Genomic DNA, 26,628 nt, shown 5'->3' with positions numbered 1-26,628 from the left:
GTCGGAGGGGGGAGGAGAGGGAGGAAGAGAGAGGGGGAAGGGAGGGAGGGAGAGGGAGGGAGAGGGAGAGGCAGGGGGGAGGGGGAGGAGGAGGGGAGGGGAGAGAGGGGGGAGGGGGAGGAGGAGGGGAGGGGGGACAGAGGGTGGGAGAGAGGGAGCGAGGGGGAGGGAGCGAGGGGGAGGGAGGGGAGGGGAGGGGGGACAGAGAGGGGAAGAGAGAGAGGCTGGGTGGTATAGTTTATGTTTTAAATCTTGTTGTCTTGGAGAGAGGAGTGATTAGAGAGAAGGGGGGGTTAAGCTGAATCAATAAACTTTTAAATAATGATCACAGATTCGAATATAAAATTCTATAATCTTTATTTTCTGTTCACACGTTTTGTATATACAAAGTCTACCGGGATCCGTATAGCAGTGCAGTATTTCATGTTAGATTTCGAAACGTCACATTTTTCAATTTAAGTCATTTCGTTAAGTGCTGTATATGGGAAAACTCTAAAGCGGTGTGCAATTCAATATGTTAACAAGGTAACATTATTCAGCAGCTTTCAATGGACTTCGTGCACATAGCCCCCTGATTTCAGGGTTTAGCTGAAAAACGTGTCTTTGTTTCTGCAACGCTTTCCGCACCACACTGCAGGCTTTGGAAGGCAGTGGACTTGTGGCACGTTTCTTAAAGACGACACCTGGTGGAAATGTTAACAGTTTTGCTTTATTATTATTATTATTATTATTATTATTATTATTATTATTATTATTATTATTATTATTATTACTTAAATTGAAACAGTACAGCTTCAAAATATCTGAGAAGTTATACAATGGTCATTCTTTTTAATTTGGAAGCATAAAGTTTATATATTAAAGTGCAGTGTACAAAACTGAAGGCATATGAAAGACTTATTTATTGTTTTTTTTTTTTTTTTTTAAATGGACACAAAAGGTTTAAAAGATGAAAACATGTTTTATATTCAGGACGTTTCGAGCAAAAGCCCTTCAGCCGTTTGAAATGAAAAGTCAGACAAACTCTCTCTCTCTCTATATATATCAATAAACTCTATATATATCAATAAATCAATATATCAATATGTGTCCAATTTCAGTTCATTCATTAAACACGTTGCTTCAGCGAGGTGAGGCGAATAGTCGATAATTGCGTCGATTCTTTTTTTCGATGCGCCAAACTTTTGTTACAGCGCGTGACGTCATTACGTACAGCTGTTTGTTGTACGATAAGATTATCTTATGAAATGTTTGTCAGTTCTCTAGAAACGTGTTGGTGTTGTTGCTGGAAACACGGATGCTGCCGTGCGAAGCCGGGACATCGATATCAAAGTCTCGGGTGGGCGGCATCATTCTCCCCGAGAGGTCGGCTCGATCAGCCTTCACCTTGCACGGTGCAGAAATGCAGAAATAAATTGATGCGTGAAACGGGCTCTACTTGTGCGGGACAGACTAGCCGTCTTTAGCAGACCCATCTTTGACGCAGCTGGCGTCTTTTCCGTTGAAGACATTTTAAAGAAATCGTGCAGATCTCAGCGGTGTGTGTTCTGTCATTTACCGGAAGCAATCGAAACCGGCTGCCAGGTTCCTGAACGCAGTTCGAAACGCTGTATTTAGTTTTAAGAGATTAAAAAAAAGTGTATTTACTAAAACTGTTCTTTTAGAAATGAGAACGTATTGCTATCACAATCACAGTCACAGCAATTTTTTTTGCCTTTTTTAAAAATAAATAAATTCATTTTTTTTATTGTTGTTGGTCTCTGAATTTGTTTATTATTATTATTATTATTATTATTATTATTATTATTATTATTATTATTATTATTATTATTATTATTATTCAAAATATTGAGTAAAAACTGGACTCTGAACCTGGAGAGGGTGAGTGAACAAAATACAGAGAAAAAGAAAAACTGTCTGGAGCAGACACGCACACACACACACTGACACGCACACACACACACTGACACACACACACTGACACACACACACACACACACACACACACTGACACACACACACACTGACACACACACACACACACACTGACACACACACACACACACACTGACACACACACACACACACACACACACACACACTGACACACACACACACTGACACACACACACACACACACTGACACGCACACACACACACTGACACACACACACACACACACACACACACACACACACACACACTGACACACACACACACTGACACACACACACACACACTGACACACACACACACACACACTCCTGAGAAACAGAGCCCAGCCTTTTCCAGCTGCAGCTCTCATGGCCTGAAGTGATTCGTCATCTGTGGAGAATGCGAGGGGAGAGGAGGAGGGGAGGGGAGGGGGTCTGGGTGGGGTTCTTGGCTTGGACTCTTAAGAAAAAACAATTCTGTCCCACTGTAGCGAGATGTTTTCTGCAATCTGACTGGGATACGGAGCTCAGCAGATTCCTTTCACAAATGTAACCCTTGAAAAAGTTTCCCACAGTAAAAGCACGGCACAGTGACAGCATAGGGAAGCATTGTAAAGCACAGAGAGGTCTGGTAAAGCATAGAGAAGCATTGTAAAGCACAGAGAGGTCTGGTAAAGCATAGGGAAGCATTGTAAAGCACAGAAAGGTCTGGTAAAGAATAGGGATGCATTGTAAAGCACAGAGAGGTCTGGTAAAGCATAGGGAAGCATTGTAAAGCACAGAGAGGTGTGGTAAAGCATAGGGAAGCATGGTAAAGCACAGAGAGGTCTGGTAAAGCACAGGGAAGCATTGTAAAGCACAGAGAGGTCTGGTAAAGCACAGGGAAGCATTGTAAAGCACAGAGAGGTCTGGTAAAGCATATTAAAAACAAACCCCCCATTGAATCCTGCCAGTGTCTCTGTGCATGAAACAGACTGGGCGAGAGAGGCATCATGCCAGGACTTGCCGAGCAGTAACACAGCTGAGGGGCGGGGCGGGCGGGGAGCATTTGTTTTTCTCTAAATGCTGGCTTTGTGTAATAAAGAAACTGCTGTTTTTTATCTGTGCTCATAAGGCAATGACCCTGTAAATACCCCACCCGAGGTATAGATAGAGAGAGAGAGATATATTGATAGATTCAGAAAGAAATACCCCAAATGTTTAGAAATATACTTTTTTTTTGTTATTATATATTTTCATATTCCGTTTTGATGTTGTATGTTAAAACAAATGAAAATATAGAAGGAATTATTAAGACTAAAATACTGTATCACTGAATCAAAAAAAGTATTTTGGTAACGGAGGAGGGGCTTCAAACATTCCCCCCCTCCCCCCGTGACGTGTTTGTGTAAGTCGCTCCAGCGTGTGGAATGTTCGGTGCGCACAAGATTCCATTTCCATGGTGAGGAGGAGCCACACCCTCCACTCCTCCGCGGCCAATCACCATCAGGCACACCGCTCCGGAGGCAAACTGGTGCAAGCCTGCTCCCTGGCGGACACTTGTAGTTACTGCGCTTTGCGATATTAAACGCCACCGGCTCTACAATGCTTTATTTTGAAAACAGATAACAGCGTTATATACCCAAGGCGTGTTAAATATATACAATGTTTTGTTTTTTTTATGTTTAAATTAATCAGTTAATTTATCTTATACAGTATATGCATTTTTTAAAATGTATTTTGCTTAACTATTCCTGTCTCTTAATTCTTATTAACCAATAGATATTGAAAAGGCGATGATGTCATGTAATGAATGTTGCCAAGTCTCACGAGAAAACAAAGCGGCACTGCCATTCAAAACAAGTATTTAAACAGCTGCAGATTTCAAGTTAGCTGTAATATTTTATACGTAACTGGAAACCTGCAACATTTTAGTAGCTGGGAACAATTAAAAAAAAAGGTCTAATTAAGCAAATTACAGGTTCAAAACATTCATCTGTGTGTAATAAGACTCGCACCTGGGAGCCATCGCAGATGTCTCAGATTGACGAGGCGGGTTGAACCTGCAAAACACGGTACATGCCCGAAATTAAACCGGAGAGCGTTGCCACACTTTGACCTCACCAACATGTCGGCGGGCAAGGCATCGACAGAAACCGGTTGCTAGGTTACCTCCGCTTTCACCCCCTTACGTCGTATTCCGCTGACCGGTGCCGCACAATTGCAGATTCACCATGGCGGCGGTGCTGAAAGAGACTGCGGGGATGTACGAGCAACTGAAATCGGAGTGGAACAGAAAAAGCCCAAATTTAAACAAATGTGGCGAGATTCTAGCAAAACTCAAGGTAGAACCGGCCCGGGATGTGTTTGACTAAACGCAGATTTTAAGTGTCTAACGCGGGGGTTGGAAATATTACGGTCAAAACATGGCCAGAAGTAAAAGCTCGGGATGTGAATGAGACTGCAGGTCTGTGCTCCGTATTGTGAGCAAGTTACCGTGCGAACGAAAATAAATACATACACATCGCATCATCATATATATAATATTTAAAAGGAGCCGTGTGTAAACAAGCTAGCGGAAGATGTTTTGGTAATTAATGTTTTAACGTTTTTTTTAGGTTAGTTAATTAGTAATCATTCAGGCTGTATTATTATTATTATTATTATTATTATTATTATTATTATTATTATTATTATTATTATTATTATTATTATATAAACTAAAACAGTTAACTACTTGTATTTGTTGTTGAAAGGACGTAGTTTTGCTGTTAGATTATTTTTAATGTCCGTTGATATTGTCCTTTTGTAGAAAGGATCATTTCAATATTAATAATAATAGACTTCATTGAGGGGAGCTCTGAACCCCAGGACTGGGTGCAGCAGCAGCAGCAGCAGCAGGGCTAGTGTGAGTTTGTAACCCTGCTCAAACTCCTGGCTCCTGATCATTTCAACATCAATAATAATAGACTTCATTGAGGGGAGCTCTGAACCCCAGGACTGGGTGCAGCATCAGCAGCAGTAGGGCTAGTGTGAGTTTGTAACCCTGCTCAAACTCCTGGCTCCTGATCATTTCAATGTTAGACTTCATTGAGGGGAGATGAGTACTGATGCGTTTTCTTTGCTCTGTTTTGTGCAGATCTCTCTCTTGGAACTCAACTTCCTTCCAACCACAGGGACCAAGCTGAGCAAGCAGCAGCTCATTCTTGCCCGTGAGTTCACATCTCACAGTACTCGCATCTCACAGCACTCGCATCTGACAGCACTCGCATCTCTGTGTCTCTGAAGCAGTCACATATCTGTGTCTCTGAAGCAGTCACATATCTGTGTCTCTCTCTCCCCCTCTATCTCTCTCCTCTCTCTCCCCCCTCTCTCTCTCTCTCCCCCCCCTCTCTCTCTCTCTCTCTGAGGATTGTGGGATCGTGGGAGGGGCTTGTGTAGAGTGAGTGGTGTGTTCTGTGCGTGAGTAAAACTTTTACTGAAGTTCTATTCATTTTGTACACGTTTAGTTTGATTTATTTATTTGTATTATTTAATTTGAGTTTTTTCTCCTGATTTGGAGCCGCCATGGGTTCCAATTCGGGAGGTTTTGGGTCGCTGACCCGCAGGCACAGATTTAAATGTGTTCCAGACAGTTCAGTAACAGTGGAGGAGTGTTTGTTAGCTGTCGGGGGGGAAAAAATAGGGTATGGAAATATAAACTCTGCTGCAAGAATGAATAAAAGCCATCGTTGTTTTTCTTAGTAGTGAACTGTTAATGAACAGGATTGTTGAAGAAGGTTTGCATATCAAAGAAAGTTTTGTCAGCGTTTTACCTTTAGCTTCTCCTGTCACTAAAGTTATCCTTTCAAATGTCCCGCCTTTCATTAAAGATGAGTTGATTATTAATGAGCTACTAAGATACGGAAAAATAATGTCCCCAATTAAACCTATTTTACTCGGGTGTAAAAACCCAGATGTTAAGCATGTCATGTCTTTTAGGAGACAAGTTTTTGTATTATTGAATGACCCCAACTCGTCTATTGAAGTTGCGTGGACTTTCAATATTGACGGTAGTAATTATGTTATATTTGCCAGCACAGAATCAATGAAATGTTTTCACTGTGGAGGACAAGGACACCTTAGAAGGACTTGCCCTAAAAAAAATAATGATACTGAGCATAATAAGGCAAGAGAGCCAGTGAGACCCGAGCCAGCGCCTCGACTGAAGCGGGGGATTGGTGCAGAGGTTAACGAAAACAATAAAGAAACAGGAGCTGAAACAGTGAATACCCCAGATGAGGCAGGTTTTCAACTTGTTGAAAAAAAGAGGAAAAGACGTGTGGCCACCCCAGGAAAGGTAGCTGAAGAAGGGCAGTCTGTCTGGGACTCTGAGACGCTCTCTCAGGGCAGCGGTGCTGCTGCAGCTCAGAGCTCTGGGACAGGAGATCAAGGTAAAGCTGGATGTCAGTGTAAACCTACGATAACCCCGTGTTCAGGGAAGAAGGGTAACAGCAGCGCTGCAGTTCAGTCCAGCGCTGAGACAGCCTCCAGATCAGAGGACCTGTTGCAGGATACAGTAGCTGTGGATGACGCTGAAGAATCCGAAGAGGAGTCGGTGATATCAGAGATGGATGATGGAGGAGAGCTCTCTGACTCCTCGGTGCTGCTCGATGAGGCTCTGCCCAACCCGTCTGTATGAGTAAAAAGTATCCAGTTGATACAATATCAGTGTTTTTATATAAAACCAAAGGGAAAAGGGGAACTGATTTAACACAGTTCTTTCCTAATATCCAGCTGTTTATCTACTTTGCAAAAATAGCCATGAGAAAAGCTACGTTAGAGGAGCTAGACCAAAAGAAACGGTATCATTTAAAAAAAGTAATAGTCTCTGCAAGAAAGTTGTTGAATGATAACAAACCGAAGACATATTAATGGATTATTTAATAAGACATTTTAATATCGTTTTTAGTTGTTTGTTTTTGCTTTCTTTGTTTCCTATGGAACAAATTCAAATAGCTACTTTTAATGTAAATGGTTGTAGGAGTGTCAATAAAAGAGCACATTTATTTCATTTTATCACACAGAAGAGAGTGAATGGGATGTTTTTACAGGAAACGCAGACAGACAGTATGAATGAGAGTGAGTGGCTGAGCGAATGGAAGGGGCGGGGCGTCTTAAGTCACGGTTCTAATGTCAGTGCTGGAGTAGCTGTGCTGTTCTCCCCAGGGCTGCAAATAGATATTTTATCAGTTAGTGAGGAAATCCAAGGGCGCCTTTTAAAAATAGAAACGGTTTTTAAAGGCACCGAGATTTTTTATCAATTTATATGCACCAAATGAGGGCAGGGAAAAAGTTTTATTTAAAAAAAAATTAAATCAGGTTTTATGTAATTGTAATCCTGCACATATGATTTTAGTGGGGGGTGATTTTAATTGTACAGAACATTTTATTATGGATAGGAATCATGAAGAGCCACATCCCCAGTCTTCAAAAGAACTGTCTGCTGTTTTAAAAGTTCAAAGCCTGGTTGATGTCTGGAGGAATTTATATCCCAGAGTAAAGCAGTACACTTGGGTTAAAATCAATAATAATAATCAGATATCAAAAGCGCGACTAGATAGATTGTACTGCACTAAACAAAATCTTGATCAGATTTTTAAGAGCAATATCATTCCCACTATGTTGTCTGATTACCACTGTGTGTTACTCACCATTTGCCTGCCTTCTGCTGCTCCCTCAAAGTCATACTGGCATTTTAATACTAAATTATTGGAAGACAAACAGTTTTTAGATCTTTTTAAAGCATTTTGGGTCTCCTGGAGGCAGCAGAGTATGAAATATAGTAGTATGCAACAGTGGTGGGACATTGGAAAAATACAAATAAAAATTTTCTGTCAGCAATATACTTTAAATACAACCAGGGTTTTGAACCAGACAGTTGAAGAGCTTGAGAGAGAGATATTGAGAATAGAAACAAAAATTACTCTCGATAGTGATGAAAACATCTTCCAGTCTCTGAGAGAGAAAAGAGAAACTCTGAGCAGCCTACTGGAGGAAAGAGTGAAGGGGTCCCTCATCCGCTCTCGTTTCACGCAGCTAAAGGGCATGGACGCACCCACCAAATTATTTTTCAATTTAGAGAAGAAGGTGGTGGAGAGTAAGCAGCTGTTTTGTGTGTGTGTCTGCCCTGCGGGAAGGAGGTGCACAGTAAAGAAGATATTAATAGAGCAGCTGTGTATTTCTACACCCAGCTGTTTAGTGCCGAGCCCTGTGATGAGGAGCAAATCGCTTTACTGCACCAGGACCTGCCCAGCTTGTCTCAAGAAGAACAGCGCCCCCTAGAAGCCTGTTTGACAGTGCAGGAGCTGACGGAGGCAGTCACTCAGGTGTCACCAGGAAAAGCCCCTGGGATTGATGGCCTTCAGGCAGAGTTTTATAAAAAGCTCTGGCCAGTGATTGGGGAAGAACTTTTCCGGGTTTTACAAGAGTGCATTAGAGAAGGAGAGCTGCGTTTGAGCTGTCGTCGGGCTGTGATTACACTGTTGCCAAAAAAGGAGATCTAAAAGAACTAAAGAATTGGCGCCCCGTCTCACTTTTATGTTTGGATTATAAAATATTTTCAAAAGCCTTGGCCAATAGACTGAGGGAATGTATTCACACTGTGGTTCATAAAGACCAGTCATATTGCATTCCTGGAAGGACAGTATTTGATAATATCTTTCTAACCCGAGACTTTTTAACTGCTAGTAATCTTTTTAATCTTGATTTGGGGATTATTTCTCTAGATCAAGAAAAAGCATTTGATAGGGTGGATCACAAATATTACTTGTTAAAACATTACAATCTTTTGGTTTTGGTCCTAATTTCATTTTTTATTTCCCTGTTATATAAAAATGTTTTTAGTGTTTTGAAAATTAATAATAGCTTGAGCCGTCCGTTTCCGGTGTACAGAGGGATTCGCCAGGGATGCTCCCTATCAGGCATGTTATATGCCCTCTCTATTGAACCTCTGCTTTGTCATCTTAGGAGTAAGCTGGCTGGTCTGAGTATACCTTTTACACGTAATGCTTCTCCAGTTAAACTGTCTGCCTATGCTGATGACGTTAATGTCTTCATCACCAGTCATGCTGATGTGTCGGCACCGAGAAACAGTTTGGACATTTTTCAGAAAGCCTCATCGGCCAAGGTGAACTGGGGCAAGTGCAGCACATTCCTGTCAGGGGAGTGGCGTGGAGCCAGCCATTGCTCTGGGGGAGGACTGGGATCAAGGTTCTGGGAGTCTATTTGGGAGAACGACAGTATGAATCCAAGAACTGGGAGGATTTAACAGAAAAGGTTAAGGGAAGGCTGCAGCGTTGGCGGTGGCTGATACCTCAGTTGTCATACAAGGGGAGAGTTCTTGTGATCAACAATCTGGTGCCCTCCATGCTATGACACAGGCTGGTGTGCCTGGATCCTCCCCCAGGGCTGATAAATGAGATACAAAGAGTGCTATTGGAGTTTTTTTTGGAGTGGCCATCATTGGCTAAAGCTAGCTGTCTTGTACCTGCCCCCTAGTGAAGGGGGTCAAGGGTTAGTGGATGTACGCAGTCGTGTGGCTACTTTCCGGTTGCAAGCAGTGCAGCGTTTGCTGTTTTTACCTGAGCTAAGCTGGAGAAACATAGTCTTCTCTTTCCTGCACAGAGTGAGGGAACTGGGCTGGGATTGGGAATTGTTTTTAATAAATCTATCTCAGCTAGACACCAATGAACTCCCAGATTTCTATAAGAACATGCTCAATGCCTGGCGAATGGTGAAGGTGGAGAGACTGGAGGATTATTTGACCGTAGGAGCATTGCTAGAGGAGCCTTTATTTTTTAACTCCTTGTCCCCTGCAGATGGTTTCCAATCTGGGGCGTTGTGCTCTAGTTTTGCAAAAGGGGGCATTACAAAACTAAAAGATTTACTGCAGGTGAGCATTGGGAGGTGGAGAGAGGTGGAAAGCCTGGCCAAACAGCTGGGAATTCACTCACTCAGAGTACTAGAGAATCTTTTGAAAAAGCTCAGAGACTCTTTCTCCCCTAGGGTTACAGAGATGTTGAACCAGGCTCTGGGAGGCACTGATGAGCAAGAGTTGGCTTGCCCTTCCTTTTTAGTGTCCCCTGCTGTTCCTGAAAACCTTGGGGAAGGTTTGTACAGTATTGAGAGGCTGCAACAGCTTCCTGCACACTCTTCTGGAAAAAAGGAGCTGTACACACTCTGTGTTAAGGTGTGCCATGTGAATGCGCTAAAGACACTGCCGGATACCAGGTGGAGAGCGCATGTGGACTGTGTAGGTAGTACTGCTCCGGCCTGGAGGTCTTTATATCAACCGCCTTTGCCTAAGCGTTCAGGAGATCTACAGTGGCGCATTCTTCATGGCATCATAGCCACTGGGCGCCACGTCCACCGTATTGACCCTGCAGTTAGTAAAGACTGTGTTTTTTGTGGAGAGGAAGACCTTTTTACTGACTGCAGAAGGCTGGACCCCTTGTTTAATGCTATTGCTGAATTGCTAAATTCTTCAAATGTGATTTTTACTAAAGAATTATTCATTTTTAATTTTCCTTACAGTCACAAGACACAATTTAAAAGTGCTTTAATTAATTTTATATTTGGGCAAGGAAAATTAGCAATCTGGAAAACCAGGAAAAACAAGCTGCAGGGGTCGGGAATTTATAACGCTGAATTAATGTTGAAATTGTTGTTGAAAACAAGAATTCAAATTGATTTTGCTTATTTTTCTTTAGTCCATGACTTACAGAGTTTTCAGCAGCGTTGGTGTGTGAATGAGTGATTGTGTGTGCTGGGGGAGGAGGGAGAGCTACAGTTTTTTGTGTGAAATAATCTGGATGTATTTATTTATGTGCATGTATATACAGATTTATCTAATTGGGGGGAGAATATATAACCTTGTTTATCTTTAAAAAAAAAAAAAAAAGGGTGTATTGTGAATTGTTAATTTATTTGTTTTTTCAAAATGTTTTCAATAAAGGACCCTTAAAAGTCAAAAGCCTCCTCTCTCTCTCTCCTCTCTCTCCCTCTTTCTCTCCTCTTTCTCCCCCCTCCCTCTCCCTCTCTCTCTCTCTCTCCCCCTCTCCCTCTCTCCTCTCTCTCTCTCCTCTCTCCCCCCCTCTCTCTCTCCTCTCTCCCCCCCTCTCTCTCTCTCGCTCTCTCTCCCAGGTGATATTCTGGAGATCGGTGCTCAGTGGAGTATTCTGAAGAAGCTCATCCCCTCCTTCGAGAGGTACATGGCTCAGCTCATGTGCTACTACTTTGACTACAAGTGAGTGTCGCAAAATCACGACTGCTTTATTCAGCAGGTTTCATTCAACTCTATGAAGCTAAAGGAGTTCATTTTATAGGGAGATGCCACACTTCGGTTTCATCCTCATTATCAGCCTTGCTTGTTCTGATCAGCTGCACCAGCTCCAGGGGTCGTGTGCTTGCTGCACTGCGGTCAGGCTGAGGGAGTTGTGAGCTGCAGGATTTAAACTCTGTCCCGTGTTAGTTCTACAAACAGAATGCACCAGATTAGCAACTCTTCATTTGAGTGGACAGTCTGAATGAATGGATGTTGAATTGGTAAGAAACGCAGGTGTTGAATCTCCTAAACCCTTTAAACCTAAGAAACTCAAGAGGGGGCAGGGGGAGGGGAGAAGTAAGGACAAATGTAACGGGAGCGAATGCAGGGACCGCGTGTTAATGGTAGCTTTATGTTCCCCTCTCCCTCTCGCCTCCCCAGGGATGAGCTCCCAGACTCGGCCTATAAGCACCAGCTGCTGGGTCTGAACCTGCTGTTCCTGCTGTCTCAGAACCGCGTGGCCGAGTTCCACACAGAGCTGGAGCGGCTCAGCGCCAAGGACATCCAGAGCAACGTGTACATCAAGCACCCCGTGTCCCTGGAGCAGGTGAGAGCCCTGCACCCTACACACTGCACCCTGCACACTGCACCCTACACCCTACACACCCCACCCTGTACCCAGCATCCAGAGCAACGTGTACATCAAGCACCCCGTGTCCCTGGAGCAGGTGAGAGCCCTGCACCCAACACCCTACACACCCCACCCTGTACCTTACACACTGCATCCAGAGCAACGTGTACATCAAGCACCCCGTGTCCCTGGAGCAGGTGAGAGCCCTGCACCCTACACACTGCACCCTGCACACTGCACCCTACACCCTGCACCCTACACACCCCACCCTGTACCCAGCATCCCGTGTCCCTGGAGCAGGTGAGAACCCTGCACCCTACACACTGCACCCTGCACCCTACACACCCCACCCTGTACCCAGCATCCAGAGCAACGTGTACATCAAGCACCCCGTGTCCCTGGAGCAGGTGAGAGCCCTGCACCCTACACACTGCACCCTGCACCCTACACACCCCACCCTGTATCTTACACACTGCACCCAGAGCAACGTGTACATCAAGCACCCCGTGTCCCTGGATCAGGTAGAGCCCTGCACCCTACACACTGCACCCTACACCTTACACACTGCACCCTACACACTGCACCCTACACCCTGCATCCAGAGCAACATGTACATCAAGCACCCCGTGTCCCTGGAGCAGGTGAGAGCCCTACACCTTACACACTGCACCCTATACCCTACACACTGCATCCTGCACCCTACACACCCCAGCCTGCACCCAGCATCCAGAGCAATGTGTACATCAAGCACCCCGTGTCCCTGGAGCAGGTGAGAACCCTGCACCCTACACCCTACACACTGCACCCTACACACCCCACCCTGCACCCAGCATCCAGAGCAACGTGTACATCAAGCACCCCGTGTCCCTGGAGCAGGTGAGAGCCCTGCACCCTACACCCTACAGACTGCACCCTGCACCCTACACACCCCACCCTGTACCTTACACACTGCATCCAGAGCAACGTGTACATCAAGCACCCCGTGTCCCTGGAGCAGGTGAGAGCCCTGCACCCTACACACTGCACCCTGCACCCCCCACCCTGTACCTTACACACTGCATCCAGAGCAACGTGTACATCAAGCACCCCGTGTCCCTGGAGCAGGTGAGAGCCCTGCACCCTACACACTGCACCCTGCACCCCCCACCCTGTACCTTACACACTGCATCCAGAGCAACGTGTACATCAAGCACCCCGTGTCCCTGGATCAAGTAGAGCCCTGCACACTGCATCCAGAGCAATGTGTACATCAAACACCCCGTGTCCCTGGATCAGGTAGAGCCCTGCACCCTACACACTGCACCCTGCACACTGCATCCAGAGCAATGTGTACATCAAACACCCCGTGTCCCTGGATCAGGTAGAGCCCTGCACCCTACACACTGCACCCTGCACACTGCATCCAGAGCAACGTGTACATCAAGCACCCCGTGTCCCTGGATCAGGTAGAGCCCTGCATGCACTCTGTGTGCAGGGACAGCGGTGCGCTGGTGTGTGTGTGTGTGTGTGCGTGCGTGTGAGCGCGGCGGTGTGTGTGTGTGCGCGTGTGTGTGTCTGTAGTAACAGTGCAGTAACTGGCTGGGACTCTGTTTGTTTTCAGTACCTCATGGAGGGAAGCTATAACAAAGTGTTCCTGGCCAAGGGGAATATCCCAGCGGAGAGCTACACCTTCTTCATAGACATCCTGCTGGACACCATCCGGTACAGCTGCTATTTACAAGCACCAGCGCGCTGTGCTGCCCAGTGTAGTGTGTGCAGTTAGTGAGTCTCTCTCTCTCTCTCCCTCCCTCCCTCTCCCTCTCCCTCTCCCTCTCCCTCTCCCTCTCCCTCTCCCTCTCCCTCTCCCTCTCCCTCTCCCTCTCCCTCTCCCTCTCCCTCCCTCCCTCCCTCCCTCTCCCTCTCCCTCTCCCTCTCCCTCTCCCTCTCTCTCTCCCTCTCTCAGGGATGAGATCGCCGGCTGCATTGAGAAGGCCTATGAGAAAATCCTCTTCAGTGAAGCCACCAGAGTCCTGTTTTTCAGCTCCCCCAAGAAGATGACTGACTACGCCAAGAAGGTACCCCACGCTGCCTGCGACCCTGTCACTGTCCGTCCCTCTCACCGTCTTACTGTCCGTCCCTCTCACCGTCTCCATCCCTCTCTCTCACACTGTCTGTCTCATCCATAACAATAGGTACATTTATACTATAAAATATAAATGTCTCTCTCTCCCACTGTGTCAATCCTCTCATCCACAACTTTAAACTAGAACGCTCTCATTTGTGCTGAATGTCAAACCCCTCTCCCCTCCCATCTACCCTCCCCTCTCCCCCCTCTCTCCCCCTCCCCTCTCCTCTCCTCTCCTCTCCCCTCTCCTCTCCCATCTACCCTCCCCCTCTCTCCCCTCTCTCCTCTGTCCCCTCTCTCCTCTCCCCTCTCTCTCCGCAGCGTTCCTGGCTCCTGGGTTCCAGCAGTTATTACACGTTTGGCAGCCAGCAGCAGAAGCCGGAGGAGTCGAGCATCCCCTCCACAGAGCTGGCCCGACAGGTCATCGAGTACGCCAGCCAGCTGGAAATGATCGTCTGAGAGACTGTCTCCTCTCCCTCTCCCTCTCCCCCTCCCCCCAGGGTCATCATGAGTACGCCAGCCAGCTGGAAATGATCGTCTCAGAGACTCCCACCCCCTCTCCTCTCCCATCTGTCTGTCTTCTCCTCCTCTCTCTTCCTCCCCACCCACCTTGGGGCCCACGAGTACATCAGACACCTTGTATAAGATTTGTCTAAGTGCCATCCTCTCTCTCTCTCTCTGCTCTCTCTCTCTCTCTCTCTCTCTCTCTCTCTCTCTCTCTCTCTCTCTCTCTCTCTCCTCTCTCTCTCTCTCTCTCCTTCCCAACCCACCAGCAGACACTGCAAGGCAGGTTGTGATAAATTGAATGTTGTAATGTTTGTTTATAGTGTGGCGGACTTGAAGATGAAACCAGAGGCAACTCTCTCAAGCAACCCAGCGCAATTTGGGGCATTTTTTCCAGAAAGATTCTTTGGGTCCCTTTTCTGGAGTTTCATTTCTAGATATCTGTTTTTTTTTTTTTTTTTTAAAGATCTTTTTCACTGCTGTCTGCAAAACGTCAGAGGCCTGTCTGACGGCCCCACATTATACATTACAATAAATAAATACACCTGCCTGCTTTTTTCTTTTTTTTTTAAGAGAGAGTTTTGCATTAAGAATTTGTCTATCTTTGTCAAGGAACCAATTGCTGTAATATATAACTAATGAATAATAAAAACATTTTAAAAGACAAAAAAACGCTTTTCTTACTTCGTTGCTTGAGCCGGTACAGCCCTAACTACAACTACAGTTCCCAGCATGCCTCCGCAAGCCTCCTCCCCTGCAGTGGTGAGGGATGCTGGGAGCTGTAGTTCTTGAGCTGCAGTGAGCCTGACTGCACACCTCTGAGAAACATCGCGCCTCATCCATACACAGCGAATCGGTCCAGTCCTGGCAGAAAAAGTTGCCTGACAGTTTTCCTTTGTGTTTTTATCGTATGGGTATAAACTTGTGATCCCTGTCTGTTATATGGGGGTCTTTATTAGATTTGTATATCATGTTAAACTAGGAATAATCTTCGATATATATTAACTTTTTGACAGAAAACAAATACCAATAAATCATGAAATGCAGTTCAAACCCGCACAGCATGAAAATAAATGACACGAAACGAAGATAAACTGACAGGCTTGTTCACACGGGACGCATTGCTTTGTAAACATTTTAATCCGTCGATGTATTTATCAAATCTTCGACAGAGAGGTGGGGTTCAAATGCACTGTGTTTTAATTCAGCCGAGCACGCTGCAGTAATTAGATCTAGCAATTATCGATTAGCTTCTATTGACGCAAGTGAACTCGAGAAGCCACGTGTATCATTATGATGTAGCGTTTCTCTCGCGAATTTGCATTAACAAGCTCGTTCTTGTGTAAATGTGCGCAGATGCACGGGGTTACGCTGTGCGGCTGCGCGTTGCTCCGCTGGGTCGCGTCTATTCCTCCGCACCTGTTAGCAGGTGAGTCCCTTCACTGGTTTGGTTCAGCGATCGGTTCCCTTTTTTAAATGTGTTGCGCGTATCTTGCAGGGTGAGTTGAGGCGTCGCTGTGTGGTTTGTGTCACGGACTCCCTGCGGTAACCTCTCTTAATGCGTTTCATGATCTCTGAATGTGATGGTGCTTTTCATGCTGGCGTTACATTACTAGAACGAGCACATTGAGGAGGGGGAGGGAGGCACTGTGTGTGTTCTGTGTTGGTTTGATCACATTGGGGGGGGGGGGGGGGGGGGGGGGGGGCACTGTGTGTTGTGTTGGTTTCAGCACATTGGGGGGGCACTGTGTGTTGTGTTGGTTTGAGCACATTGGGGGGGCACTGTGTGTTCTCTGTTGGTTTGAGCACATTGGGGGGCACTGTGTGTTCTGTGTTGGTTTGAGCACATGGGGGGGGGGGCACTGTGTGTGTTCTGTGTTGGTTTGAGCACATGGGGGGGCACTGTGTGTTGTGTTGGTTTGAGCACATTGGGGGGGCTCTGTGTGTGTTCTGTGTTGGTTTGATCACATTGGGGGGGGGGCACTGTGTGTTGTGTTGGTTTCAGCACATTGGGGGGGCACTGTGTGTTGTGTTGGTTTCAGCACATTGGGGGGGCACTGTGTGTGTTCTGTGTTGGTTTGAGCACATTGGGGGGGCTCTGTGTGTGTTCTGTGTTGGTTTGATTGCATTGGGGGGGCTCTGTGTGTGTTCTGTGTTGGTTTGATCACATTGGGGGGCACTGTGTGTTGTATTGGTTTGAGCACATTGGGGGGGGGCACTGTGTGTTGTGTTGGTTTGAGCACATTGGGGGGCACTGTGTGTGTTCTGTGTTGGTTTGATCACATTGGGGGGGGGGCACTGTGTGTTGTGTTGGTTTGAGCACATTGGGGGGGCACTGTGTGTTCTGTGTTGGTTTGAGCACATTGGGGGGCACTGTGTGTGTTCTGTGTTGGTTTGAGCACATTGGGGGGGCACTGTGTGTGTTCTGTGTTGGTTTGAGCACATTGGGGGGGCACTGTGTGTGTTCTGTGTTGGTTTGAGCACATTGGGGGGGCACTGTGTGTGTTCTGTGTTGGTTTGATCACATTGAGGGGGGGGGGCACTGTGTGTTGTGTTGGTTTGATCGCATTGGGGGGGCTCTGTGTGTGTTCTGTGTTGGTTTGATCGCATTGGGGGGGCTCTGTGTGTGTTCTGTGTTGGTTTGATCGCATTGGGGGGGCTCTGTGTGTGTTCTGTGTTGGTTTGATCACATTGGGGGGGCACTGTGTGTTGTGTTGGTTTGAGCACATTGGGGGGGCACTGTGTGTGTTCTGTGTTGGTTTGAGCACATTGGGGGGGCACTGTGTGTGTTCTGTGTTGGTTTGAGCACATTGGGGGGGCACTGTGTGTGTTCTGTGTTTGTTTGAGCACATTGGGGGGGCACTGTGTGTGTTCTGTGTTGGTTTGAGCACATTGGGGGGGCACTGTGTGTGTTCTGTGTTGGTTTGAGCACATTGGGGGGGCACTGTGTGTGTTCTGTGTTGGTTTGAGCACATTGGGGGAACACTGTGTGTGTTCTGTGTTGGTTTGAGCACATTGGGGGGGCACTGTGTTCTGTGTGGTTTGAGCACATTTTGGGGGGGGCACTGTGTGTGTTGTGCGTTTGGTTTGATCACATTGGGGGGGACACTTGTTGATTTGATCACGGGGAGGGGGGGCACGGTTGTGGTTGGTTTTCTGTTTGGTCTTTATATATATATATTAGTCCCAGATTAAGGAGTGTGTTCTCTCCCCTTCCCAGGTGGCTGGGTTGGAAGGGGGTGAAGTGATGTGGATCCCTTGAGCTGAATCTCCTCCTCGTGTAGGGCACGGCTTGCTTGTGTGATTTCCTGTTTGTTTGTGTTCCCTTGTCTCTGAGCGGTCCTGGTTTTGTAGGTGCAGCTTGTGCAGAGGTGACTGGGGGTTCTGAATTGCACAGGTCTGTCTGCGTTGATTCCACTGGCAGGTACATCTCTGTGCTTGTGGAGTGTGTTCCTGTTCATTTCACAGCCCGGACTGTGTGTCTGCAGACTGGGCTGGAAAGGAGGTAAGACCAGCTCTTTTTACATTGATTGCAATAAGGGACATCTGTCTAACCTGGATACGCTGGCTCCATGCAATAGATAACTTGCTAGACTTCTGAACTCTGAAATGAACTGTAGGAAGTTAAACTGAACAAGGAATGCATTTGTAAGCCGTTCTGAATGTGTTGGTTTGATTGATCAGTGTAGACCAGCTCTGGGGGGATTATTTCTTTTTTTTGGGGGGGTGGGGGGTATTTTTTTTAAATTTCAGATGCAGTTCACAGACTGGTGGGTTCAGAGTTCCTTGGCTGGTATAATTCTTGGTTTCCAGCTCCCTGTCCATGGTCTCCCTTCAATCTGAGCAGCCCTGATTGACTGTCATGTTATTGCTGAAGACAGGGGGCGCTACAGAGCTGGACCTGTGTGCTTGAGCCGATTCCACTGGCAGGTGAGTCTTCATGCTTTGAGATTCTCTTCCTGGGTTTTCATAGCCCTCCTCTCCTGAGCAGCCCTGACTGTCTGCTCTGTCTCACATTGAGGGGAGTGTGGAGTCTGACCCCTGCTGGACAGGAGGAGGGAGTGAAGCCGCTGCTGCTCCTCGCACTTCCATCCTGGTTTGTGTTTTGAAAGCGTAGCTCACTTTACACAAAGCTTGTTTAACATCTCTTGAGCAGAGATGGAATATCTTTGGTAATGGCGTTGATTTTTAACACTAAACGTTACTTGATCAGCTGCATCCAGTTTTGAGTGTGCATTTTTTTTTTTTTCTCATGGAGGTGTGGAATTGATTTGCAGGGTTTCGTTTCTTTCAGCTGCAGTGTAAGCGCTGGGAGTCCTTCTGTGTGGATGTGAAGGAGCAGCAGCCTCAGCATCAGCGCTGCGTTCCTCCGTGAAGCAGCAATTGTACTGTGCTGCTGGGGTTTAGTGTCTAGTGTTTGGTGTGGTTGCTGTGTTTTGAAAGTGGAAAGTTTGTGTGCTGGAGTCTGGGTTTGTGTGTGTTCTTTCTTTCTTTCTTTCTTTCTTTCTTTCTTTCTTTCTTTCTTTCTTTCTTTCTCTTTTTGTCTGTCTGTCTCTGTCTGTCTTTCTTTCTCTCTGTGGGGGTCCCACTGACACCTTAGACGTAGTTTGGGTTGAAGCACATGCCCCATTCCATATTTGTTCGGCACCCACATCACCCCAATCCGGAGAGAGTGCTGTGTGTGTGTGTGTGTGTGTGTGTGTGTTCAGGGGATTGTGCAGAGCAGGGAGAGAGCTCTGTGTGTGTGTGTGTGTTCAGGGGATTGTGCAGAGCAGGGAGAGAGCTCTGTGTGTGTGTTCAGGGGATTGTGCAGAGCAGGGAGAGAGCTCTGTGTGTGTGTGTGTGTTCAGGGGATTGTGCAGAGCAGGGAGAGAGCTCTGTGTGTGTGTGTTCAGGGGATTGTGCAGAGCAGGGAGAGAGCTCTGTGTGTGTGTTCAGGGGATTGTGCAGAGCAGGGAGAGAGCTCTGTGTGTGTGTGTGTGTTCAGGGGATTGTGCAGAGCAGGGAGAGAGCTCTGTGTGTGTTCTTCAGGGGATTGTGCAGAGCAGGGAGAGAGCTCTGTGTGTGTGTGTTCAGGGGATTGTGCAGAGCAGGGAGAGAGCTCTGTGTGTGTGTGTGTGTGTGTGTGTGTCAGGGGATTGTGCAGAGCAGGGAGAGAGCTCTGTGTGTGTGTCAGGGGATTGTGCAGAGCAGGGAGAGAGCTCTGTGTGTGTGTGTGTGTGTGTGTGTGTCAGGGGATTGTGCAGAGCAGGGAGAGAGCTCTGTGTGTGTGTGTTCAGGGGATTGTGCAGAGCAGGGAGAGAGCTGTGTGTGTGTTCAGGGGATTGTGCAGAGCAGGGAGAGAGCTCTGTGTGTGTGTTCAGGGGATTGTGGGAGGCACCCCCCCCCCTTTCCTGCACCCAGACGAACACGCTGCACTTGTTCATATTGTCTGAGTTTCTCGTGTTTTGTAGCGCTCTGCTGGTTCAGTTTCGCTCACACACTCCAGGTGGTTCTTGAGGTAGTGTTTCTCTTGCTCTGAATGCAGTCTGTTTGCTTGGCAGAGCAGTGTGATCCTTCTAGGGGGTAAGCAAGACGGAGGTTGTGTTAACTGGGACTTTCATTCGGATTAATCAAAGAGTTTTCATTTGAGCACAGCTGGGCAAACCAGAGTTTAGCAGCACTTTAATTGGTGTGCATTTGAGGCTGACTCTGAATGTGAAGCCTTTAGTTTTAGCTGGACTAGGTTTTGTAATGCATGTAGTTTGGAGTGGATTTGCAGTCCCTTGATGAGAGGTTACGGGTGCTCTGCAGTGTGTGTGGTTATGAAAGCAGGGTGAATGATCTCATTTATTATTATTAGATATTTTTTCTGTTCATGTGTTTTTTACCAATGGAAACTGTACGTGTTCTGTATGATTTGTTTAATGTGATCCAGTTCAGGGTTTGAATCCTTTTCCTCAAACCAGTAATAAAGTGGTTGTCCTGAATCCTGGTTTTGTCTGCTTTCTGATTCCTGAACCCTGTGTTCTCGTTGCTTCTGATTTCCTGAATTCTCTCCTCTTGGGTTCAGCTCCCTTCTCTGGACTCGTGTTGGAAGCTGTTTTGTTCTTTTGACACGGGCGCTTGCTCCTCTGGCGTTGGCGTCTGATAGTGAAGTAGAATTTTTGAACCTGCATGCTTTCTGACCTCCAGCTTCTTGTCCATCCCTCCCTCCCTGTGCAGGGCTCAGCGCACTGATAAAGCACAGCTAAAAATAGAGTAATTCTCCCAAATTGCTGTTCACCTGTTTTGTAGTGCTGTGCTGAGTGCTGTGTTGCAAGCTGAGGGCACATCAATTTAGGAAAGTGTTTGCTACACAGGGCTGGAAATATGAAATCCCATTGCAGAGCCGTGTGATCCATCCCGGGTGTTGCTTGGAGTTTAATCAGACACACCTGAGCTTGTTACCTGGACACACTGGGGCTGATCAAACTGGTCCTGAAACCTGACTTCAACAGCGCCGTCACTGGAATTCAAAACATTGGGAAGGCTGTGGAGATTAGCAATCTCTCAATGTAATTCAATAGAGAATAATGCATTCTCTGTGTATTCATATAGAATGCACCTTCCTATTAAATTTTATAATATACACACTACTAGAATGCAGGTAATGTTGCACACGTAATGCGATAACTATTAAACGAGGATTTGGGGGAGCACATGCGCAGTAACACGAGCACTCCGATCAGGGACGCCTCCCTGCGTCATCCGCACAGCTTGCACTGGCGCGCGGAGAGGCGCTCGCCAATTCAAATTAATGCTCGAGCGCCGACTGGTGGTTTTAAACGGCCGTTTGAGGTAAGCATATATATTTCACTTTTCTGTTGGGCTGCTTTGTTTAAAATATAATTATTTATTTGGAAGTTATATAGGTGTAGTCAGTATGTGTTCTGTTAAACCCGCGGATCGATAACACTCACGGTACCAGCTCTTACTCTGTACTGTGTAGATCTTCCCGCTTTTTCACTACATCCCCTGCTTACATCACTACAGCACACGCCTAGTCACAGCGACATCTATCGACGCTTTTAAGGTAGAACACCACAAACCCCCAGGGCTCCTTGTTTTTCGGCGGGTGAAACGGCTTCGCAAGAGGAGTTTTATTTCAATCTCTGCTGTAAACTAATAATTTAAAGAAAACAAAAGCAGGACTTCATTGGGGTTACAGTCCTACTTGTATCTTTTCCAGTAAAATGGCGTTTGAAACCACAACTTGTAAATTTAAAATGTTTATTGTTATGAATTCTCAAATATAGTTCGTGTCTCGCGTATCATGTGCTGTATGTCTTTGGTTACATTTCAGATAGTTGTACTGTTTTGTGCTGTTAGTGTATATTAAATATATTTATAATGTGTATACATAACAAATACCAATGTAGACACGTTTTATAAACACAAACTAACAAGAGGTCGTTTTAAAGAGTGGCATACATTTATTAGTTATACAACTTTGTCTAAGTTCTTTATTAAATAATTCTACTGTAAGGTTGTATTGTCGTTATTATTTTTTCTAGGCTTCAACTGTCTCCGACTTCCTCGTGTTCTCACATTAAACACTGAAAGCGTCTCTTTCGCTTAATGATTCGGGCAGGAATCGCTTTTAGTGGCCCAAAAAAAGACGCTCCAATTCGAGGCACCTGCCCCGGGGCTGACACAGAAATGTTAATGGAAGGAGAGAATGCTTAAAGGCTATTTTTTTAAATAAAGAAAGCATATGTTCTGCATTCATTTCCCATGAGTAGTTTATACTATGCATATACTGCCTCGGCAGTAACATATATTTATTTCATATGTCTCATTTTATTAGCGGTCTGTCTGTTTGCTTTTCTTAAAGTCGTAGCAACGATTTTGCAAAGAAGCGCACACATACACAAGCACATGAATAAATGTATGTAATTATCATACAGGAAAAACGTTTACAACCTTATGCATAGTTGGCAGGAGACCATACTTCAGACTCGGACATCATTTCTGGTCCGAGTCGAGGGTCGGAATTGCGTATCCACACTCTTGCGTGTTTTCTGACGCGTCTGTGACATGAAATCGCATAAGATCGGATAATGCTGAAACATTTCAACACTTGCTGCGTGCTCGGAGTGAAGCTGCACATCGCCGGGCGTGTCGCATTCATCTGTGAGAAGTATGAACCAACACTGAAGAAGGCGCTCGCAGAAACGTTTGTCTGCGTGGAGTTTTACCATCGGTACTGGATACACACACACACACACAAGCAAGCTTCCCCCTCTCATTAGTTCAAAATAGTGTAACAGGCTGACTGAGGGATGGTACGTTACCTTACGAATGAACAGGGTATTTATTATTGCCTGTAATAAGGGTAAAGCAATGCAGTACCCGTGGCTGACCACAAGAGGGCACTGGTCGCTCGGTAAATGCAATACAGCTGTTCATTAATACATATGAAGATAGACGTGCAGAATGCAACCAAGGGCAGCCTGATTGGTGATGCGCGACAGCGGCATTGAATATCAACGCAGCCTCCACAGCCTCTCTTTGTCTTCTTGTTTGTGAGCTGAGGGAAGCCTTTGTCGCTCGACCGAAAGTTAAAGAAGCAAACGGGATCTGAATAATACGTTTTGTATAAAATGGTAACCCGTGTCAAACTGAATTACATGGAGTAAGTGAGCCGGGAACGGCGTGCGCGCCCTCCGTTGAGTTGGTACCAGTGGCAGGACAAAGCCAATTCAAAGTGGACACACGATGTTTGTGTGGGTTGTATTGTGTTATGAAAAGGTATCTGGAGCCATTGTAAATATTGTAAATAAAACAGTCCATGTTTGAAACGGCGCTGGTGCTTAAACTTGTTTGGAAAACCCCGGATTAGAGCATTTCATTCACGTCAGACTGGACGATCCAAGGAACACCTGCATTACAATATGCGAGTGTGTGAGTGTGTATAAGACATGAAGGCACTGAGGAAGTCTTCTGATCAAAACGCTTGTCATTAAAGTGATTACGTTTCTTTTGGGGTATTTTATACATTTCTTTCAAATTAACTCTTGGAATAAACATTCCTTCAAAGTGTCATTGAGGTTTTGTGTCGATGACTTTATAAACCAGGCTTCCTGTTCATCTTTTAACCTTTTAACTTCTGTTTTAATTCTACACATTTTATTTGCTTGCTTTTAATTATTACAACCCTGAAATGTGTCTGAGAATGAATAATAATATAAAGCTGTTCTATATAGACTCATGGAGTTTAACCATACAGTACCCAACAGTAATTCTTTGCTTAAACGTGGAGGGGGCTGCCTAGAGCCGGCCCGACATCAGTGTTGTGTGGTGGTGCGAGCACGGAGGAGATGCTGTAGTTAGATTGCTGTGTGCTGAATCATATTGGCTGCAGTTAGATTGCTGTGTGCTGAATCATATTGGCTGTAGTTAGATTGCTGTGTGCTGAATCATGGATGCTGCAGTTAGATTGCTGTATGCTGAATCATGGATGCTGCAGTTAAATTGCTGTATGCTGAATCATGAATGCTGCAGTTAGATTGCTGTATGCTGAATCATGGATGCTGTAGTTAGATTGCTGTATGCTGAATCCCGCAGGCCTGTGTGTGTGCAATTGATGTGCTGGCTCCTCAGATCACATTGAAGTAGCTCTGTGTGTGTGTAGTTGATGTGCTGGTTCCTCGGATCACATTGAGGCAGCTGTGTGTGTGTGTGTGTGTGTAGTTGATGTGCTGGTTCCTCAGATCACATTGAGGCAGCTGTGTGTGTGTGTGTGTGTGTGTGTGCAGTTGATGTGCTGGTTCCTCGGATCATATTGAGGTAGCTGTGTGTGCAGTCGATGTACGTTGCCATTGCACAAGTCTGATGCATTGTGGATGCTATATGTTTCCACCAAAGAGACTCAGTTGCTTAAACCCATGAAGAGACTCAAAACAAGGGCATTCACTTCCTGTTTCAAAAAATCCCTACGCTGCAGATCAGCCACACACCCCTACCTACCTCAATGTGATCTGAGGAACCAGCACATCAACTACACACACACACACACACACACACACACACACACACACACAGCTGCCTCAATGTGATCTGAGGAACCAGCACATCAACTACACACACACACACACACACACACACACACACACAGCTGCCTCAATGTGATCTGAGGAACCAGCACATCAACTGCACACACACACAGCTGCCTCAATGTGATCTGAGGAACCAGCACATCAACTACACACACACACAGCTACCTCAATGTGATCTGAGGAACCAGCACATCAACTGCACACACACACACACACACACCTGCCTCAATGTGATCCGAGGAACCAGCACATCAACTACACACACACACACACACACACACACACACACACAGCTGCCTCAATGTGATCTGAGGAACCAGCACATCAACTGCACACACACACACAGCTGCCGCAATGTGATCCAAGGAACCAGCACATCAACTGCACACACACACAGAGCTACCTCAATGTGATCTGAGGAGCCAGCACATCAACTGCACACACACACACACACACACACACACACAGCTGCCTCAATGTGATCTGAGGAACCAGCACATCAACTACACACACACACACACACACAGCTGCCTCAATGTGATCTGAGGAACCAGCACATCAACTACACACACACACACACAGCTACCTCAATATGATCTGAGGAACCAGCACATCAACTGCACACACAGCTGCCTCAATATGATCCGAGGAGCCAGCACATCAACTGCACGCACGCACACACACACACACACACACACACACACACAGCTGCCTCAATATGATCCGAGGAGCCAGCACATCAACTGCACACGCACACACACACACACACACACACACACACACACACACACAGAGCTACCTCAATATGATCCGAGGAGGCAGCACATAGTGTTTCTTTTGCCTGCCAGGGCTCGCTGACCTTCCCTCAACTGGGAGTACATGATCTGTTGTTTCGGGGGGCGTGAGTTGGGCATCCGGATGATATAGCCTGTCCATCGGAGTTGGTGTTTCATTATGGTAGTGGTGATGCTGTTTATTTTGGCCACCTCCAGAACGGTGGTGTTGGTGCGTCTGTCCTCCCAGCTGATCCTCAGGATTTTCTGTAAGGGTCTTCGGTGGCGTTGTTCCAGAGCTTTCAAGTGCCTACTGTAGGTGGTCCATGTTTCAGCTCCGTATAGCAGTGTGTGGAGGACAACAGCTTTGTAGACCAGGAGTTTTGTATGGACCTGTAGGTCATGGTCTTGCGTAAGCTCCACTGGCACAACTCAGGCAGTGGTTTATCTCCGAGTCAATGTCTGCTATGGAGGAGAGAACGCTGCCAAGGTATGAAAAGTGATCAACATTTTCAAGGGTGTTATTGTCAACTTGTATTGTGGGCAGAGTAGAGGGCTTGTTGGGTGGTGGTTGGTGAAGAACTTGCGTCTTCTTTATATTCAAGGCTAGACCCAGGATCCTGTATGCCTTGGCAAAAGCATTCAGGATACACTAGAGGTCTTCTGCGGAGTGTGCTATGATGGCATTGTTGTCGGCGTACTGAAGCTCCATGATGGTGGTGGTGACGACTTTGCTTTTAGCCTTGAACCTGTTGAGTTTGAACACCCTGACATCTGTTCGGTACAGGATTTGAATTCCCTGTGGCAGGTCTTGGCCAATGAGGTGAAAAATGGCAGCAATGAAAACAGCAAACAGGACACACACACACCTCAATATGATCCGAGGAACCAGGGTTGGGTCAGTTCCTGTTTTTTGATTCCAACTTCTTTTTAAAACAATTCCCAAGTCCTGCAATTGGAATTGATATTTTTAAAGGCATTATAAACTGTTGGGATTGTTCTGCTGCTTTCGTTTGAAGCCGGTTTAAATTGATTTTTTTTTTGCCACTGTTAGAAACTCATTTGAGCAAGCAATTTTTATCAACAATGAGTTGGAATTGATTAAAAGGGAATGGGAATTGATTTTAAAATGAAATTGTTAATAGAATTGAACTGACCCGAATGCTGGTAGGAGCTGCTGTTTTAACACAAACCAGTCATATTACATTAGTGGCGAATGTTAACAGCATGTTTCTTCTAGTAAGTGCAGGTGCCAATACATAACATAAGAAAGGTTACAGACGAGAGTAGGCCAGTTGGCACATCTTGCTTGTTTGGTTG

The 26,628-nt window shown here is 46.0% G+C and overlaps 1 protein-coding gene across 2 annotated transcripts; it reads left to right on the top strand.

Moving 5' to 3' along the window:
* The first annotated feature begins 3,848 nt into the window (after nt 1–3,848).
* Nucleotides 3,849–15,128, top strand: LOC117415518 (26S proteasome non-ATPase regulatory subunit 8). 2 transcript variants are annotated; one of them, XM_059026609.1, is made up of 7 exons: nt 3,849–4,258; nt 5,053–5,125; nt 11,097–11,199; nt 11,659–11,824; nt 13,449–13,549; nt 13,791–13,902; nt 14,780–15,128. In XM_059026609.1, the coding sequence occupies exons 1-7, from the start codon at nt 4,148–4,150 to the stop codon at nt 14,891–14,893; spliced, it is 780 nt and encodes a 259-aa protein (XP_058882592.1). In that variant the 5' UTR covers nt 3,849–4,147; the 3' UTR covers nt 14,894–15,128. The 2 variants fall into 2 exon arrangements, with proteins under 2 accessions (XP_058882592.1, XP_058882591.1); XM_059026608.1 differs by lacking the exon at nt 14,780–15,128 and adding an exon at nt 14,274–14,624 and having other exon boundaries at nt 3,871–4,258.
* Nucleotides 15,129–26,628: the final 11,500 nt, after the last annotated feature.

The sequence above is a fragment of the Acipenser ruthenus genome, chromosome 7 (genome assembly GCF_902713425.1).
Source record: "Acipenser ruthenus chromosome 7, fAciRut3.2 maternal haplotype, whole genome shotgun sequence".
NCBI lineage: Eukaryota > Metazoa > Chordata > Actinopteri > Acipenseriformes > Acipenseridae > Acipenser > Acipenser ruthenus.
Note: the sequence above shows the minus strand (reverse complement) of the source record. Positions and strands in the feature narration are given on the sequence as shown.

Excerpts from the sequence above, each read along its gene's own strand:
- LOC117415518 (XM_059026608.1), top strand. The coding sequence starts at position 4,148 with ATGGCGGCGGTGCTGAAAGAGACTGCGGGGATGTACGAGCAACTGAAA. Across the intron at positions 11,200-11,658 it reads TGCTACTACTTTGACTACAA|GGATGAGCTCCCAGACTCGG; the intron begins GTGAGTGTCGCA and ends TCGCCTCCCCAG. Across the intron at positions 11,825-13,448 it reads ACCCCGTGTCCCTGGAGCAG|TACCTCATGGAGGGAAGCTA; the intron begins GTGAGAGCCCTG and ends GTTTGTTTTCAG.